Here is a 4,092-nt window from a genome sequence, read left to right as displayed (position 1 = left end):
AGATGGTTAATGGTGCTAGATGAGTAAGAATTGTGTTAAGTTAGAATAACATGAAGTCTGTCTCCTTTCTTGTAACCGCAAACTGCTACCTGCCAGAACGAGAGAAACTGTTAAAAATAGTTGGCTTGCTCGAATTCTGTTGATCTGCCATCGAAAGACTATGACTTTGGGATCTAGATGGATTATGGGAGGAAACAACAGGAGCAGCTGAGTGATCAGATGTGGAATTTAAAACAACTTGTCTGTAAAAATACGGAACTTGTAATCATTATGCGTAATTGAAACTCGTGATTAAGAAATGATAGAAATGTGATTTCTTTTTCCTCTGCATGGAGGGTTCCATTAAGGTATATGAGAACTAAAAGAAAAAAATAAAGCTGGTGAAGGCTTGCTTTATCCACTCAGTGTGTGTGAGTGTGTGCCTACTTTACATCAGTCGTGGACCCCACATCTCCTCCTCGAGTCACTGAACACACTGCTGGAGCTTGCCTCTGGCACCTAGACATTTATAGGGAAAAACAAAAATAAACAAAAACCAGAAACTAGACCCTTTGAAGTCATAGCAGAAGGCTGTGAGCCAGGGAGGTCCTCAGCACCCACTGTGGACGCTGTGACCCTGACTTCCAGCCTGCAGAACTGAACATTAAGGGCTACCGATTACCAATTCTACTCCAGGCATTCTGTTACACAGCCTGAGCCAATGCAGGATTGCAGGCAATTACAAGAAAACCCAGGGTGTGCATGGGAAACTGGGTCTGCACTTTTCTTCACAAAGTAGGCTCTAAAGCAGTGGGAGAGAGAAGGGGGAAAGGGACCTGTGGCCCAGTGGGACCTTGTGCCCATGTGTCACATACAGTGCACAAAGGCGGGGCTTCCCTATACTCAGGTCACTTCACAGTCTATTCTTCCGTTTTGTTTTATTTAAACGTTTGTGTATGTGTGTATGTGCCTGAATGCGTCTATAGGCACCATATGCATCCAGGCACCTACGAAAGCCAGAAAAGAGCATTGGCTCCCCTGGAACTGATGTTACAGGCAATTAGGAACCAGGTCAGGGTTCCTATGCCAACCTAGTAAGTGCTCATAACCATTGAGCCATCTCTCCAGCCCCCAACCTCATCTGCTTTGAAGACCCAGCTTAGTGTCCTGGAAGTCCATGGTAAACCCTGAGTATTGTAGTCCTTCGATCTAAGGGAGGACCAAAAGAAGGCTTTCAGGCTCCCCTGTTCTCTGTTGCTTGGTCACCAAGGAGCCCACCATGCCCCTGCACTGCTGGAGATGAAAGAAGCTTCCCCAGGAGGTGAAGAGCCACACCAGCACATCCCTTTCTACTCTCTGAGCACGTGGTGGTCTAAAGCACCCGGGTGCTCGCAAATTCCTAGTGGAGGGAACATGGGGGAGAGATCTGCCCTGATAAATATTTGAGCAGTTCCTTTCAGAGGCTGTCTTTCTTTGGGGTAGTAAGTTGGACTGCTCAGAGGGAAGAATGGCCTTACTAGGAGTATCCCTTTAAAATAAGGCCAATTACCAGCCTGGTTTGCAGCGGGAATGCACATGACCACGGTTAGCATCGGAGGGTGTGGCTCTATCAGAAGAATACTACTCCTTTGCCCTTTGGTTTCAGTGTGTTCAGAAATTACAGCAAAAGAAAAAATTACATTATTCTTCAGGGCGGTCAGTTTTCAAATGGGGATTTAAGTCACGTGTGAACTTTCCAATGCTGCTTAGTTTTCGTGTTGATTTTGGCCAATGCAAAAACACAGCTTTTCTGACCTCCAAGGCGGGAAGAGTTTATCCAGGGCCAAATTTGAGTGACCCGGGAACAGGTATCCAGGTTACCCAAATAACATAATCCAAGATGCAAGTAATTGTCATCGTAAAACAAAATAAGTCGTAAGTCAAAACACTTATCAGACACAGTGGTGGAAACGGCGAGGAGGCGCGTGATCGGAAAAGTGATGGCCACTGCTCAGGTCCCGGATGCTATTGGACGATATCCTGGGCTTTGGGGTTGATAGAGACCGGCAGTCTATGAGTTTAGTGCATCCCAGAGGTTTTATGTGCTAGTTGGAAGGATGTTACGTCAGATACAGGAGGTAGGTCCTAAATGCTGTTAGGGAAACTAAAGTCGGGGCAAGATAACTTGATTCTGGTCCTGCAACACCGCAGTTCCCCATATTTATAAAATTCTGATCAATCAGTCTTGGAGAATCCTTAATGTAGATTTGTTTTTAATTTCTGGGAACTTTAGTTTATAATTTTATCTGAAGCATTGTCATTTAAACGGTCCCTGACAACTGTATTTCCGGGGACCATTAGTTGTATGGCACTATTCCAGACTCCTCCAGCCTCTCCCCATCATTAGCGACCTGAATGTGTAAGATGTACATTGGACCTTCTTTGGTGAGCTATTGATGCTGTGGTACCATCCTTTTTTTTTTTTTTTAATCTTTGCCTTTTAATTCACCCCCTAAATTGTTGGTTTGACCATTTTTAAAATCACATTTCATAAAACATGATTTCTCCCTACATTGGTGACATGGTGCAACCCAAAACTCTTCCCACGCATTTGAACAACGTCCTTCTCTGCTACCCGTGGGGCTGAGGGTGTAGCTCAGCTGGTTGAATATTGGCCCAGCACACATGAAACCTTGTCTTTCATCTCCAGCATTGCCTCAATGAGATGTGTGAGGTTTTTTTTTTTTTTTTACCTGATCCCAGCACTTGGGGGACAGAGGCAGGGGGATCATCACACCTCAAACTCTGGAATGTAGAGAAGAAAGCAGAGCTTTCTGTCACAAACTTAGCATTTATGAACACTCGCCTAAAAACTTCTTGGGTATTCATTCATTCTCTCCTTCAACTGTGGATGCAGCCATTCACTGGGCAGAACCAGAGGGCCAGGTCTAGGACGAAGCTTCTTAAACCACAGGCTATAACTGAACATAGAGTTGCAACAACAACAAAAACAACAACAACAACAACAAAAGTCTCTGGACAGGCAACAACCAAAATATAATTCAATAATTCAAAATAAAAAAAAATGTGATAAATCTGAGGCATTTCAGGGAGAGCTCACCAGTGTTACGTCATGTGACTTCGACCCATCATTGCCTGCCAACACACAGCATGCTCCACACACTGTGCATGTAATCACACAGCACACCGTGGGCCACTGCCGAAACATCTCAGTTCAGATTCAAGTTCATTGTATGTTATTAATTGCAGTGTTTTTACTGTGAATATAAACCTGCTCGTCTTTATAAAACTGTAGTGGTTCAATTGCAGAGCAGCCTTTCAATACCAGTGTTTACCCTACTGCCTCTCCTCAGCAGGGAGGCAGCATGTTAGGACTGTGATAGACATCCGTCTCAGTATGCAGACTTGCTTGATCTTTCATCATTGGTAAAACTACATCTAGACTGACTGTTCCAAGATGAATTTCTTTCTTACTCACAAAGGCTCATTAGGTAAAGGCCTGTTCCTTGAGATAGCTCACCTCCAATTGGTGCTGCATGCCCAGTCACCAGCTATGTGGGAAACTCACCCCAAGCTGACTGGGGATGGGCAGAAAGCCTCTGGTACATGATTGCCTGGGTTACTGCAGTTCTACAACGTAGAAAGGAAGCCTTTAAGAAAGCCCATGGATGCTTTTTCTGAGACCCAGTGGTACGTGCTGCAGAGCTCTGTCCAGTCTGCTCCGTCCTGACTCACCGCAGTTCGCTCCTGCTAAGGAACAAGTCAGTCAGAAAGCTGCCCTCAGCCATGGCATTTAATGATACCGGAAAGACGCCCATGGAGCCCGAAGTGGTGATTCACCGAATTCGAATCACACTCACCAGCCGCAACGTGAAGTTGCTGGAGGTTTGGGCAGACTTGATCAGAGGTGCAAAGGAAAAGAATCTGAAAGTGAAAGGACCGGTGCGCATGCCTACCAAGTCACTGAGAATTACTACCAAAAAAAAAAAAAAAAAAAAACACTTTGTGGTGAAGAATACAAGACATAGGATCATTTCCAGATGAGGACCTACAAGTGACTCATTGATTTACATAGTCCTTCTGAAATTGTTAAGCAGATTTCTTCCATCAGCA

General features: G+C 44.7%; 1 protein-coding gene across 1 annotated transcript in view; it reads right to left on the bottom strand.

Moving 5' to 3' along the window:
* The window catches only part of Mgst2 (microsomal glutathione S-transferase 2), a 52,348-nt gene extending 48,761 nt beyond the window's left edge, over nt 1-3,587 (bottom strand). The window contains exon 1 of the mRNA XM_021196913.1: nt 3,548-3,587. Coding sequence (XP_021052572.1) covers nt 3,548-3,587 — 40 coding nt within the window. The remainder of the gene's footprint in view (nt 1-3,547) is intronic.
* Between the last annotated feature and the right edge of the window lie 505 nt (nt 3,588-4,092).

This window comes from Mus pahari, chromosome 4 (assembly GCF_900095145.1).
Source record: "Mus pahari chromosome 4, PAHARI_EIJ_v1.1, whole genome shotgun sequence".
NCBI lineage: Eukaryota > Metazoa > Chordata > Mammalia > Rodentia > Muridae > Mus > Mus pahari.
Note: the sequence above shows the minus strand (reverse complement) of the source record. Positions and strands in the feature narration are given on the sequence as shown.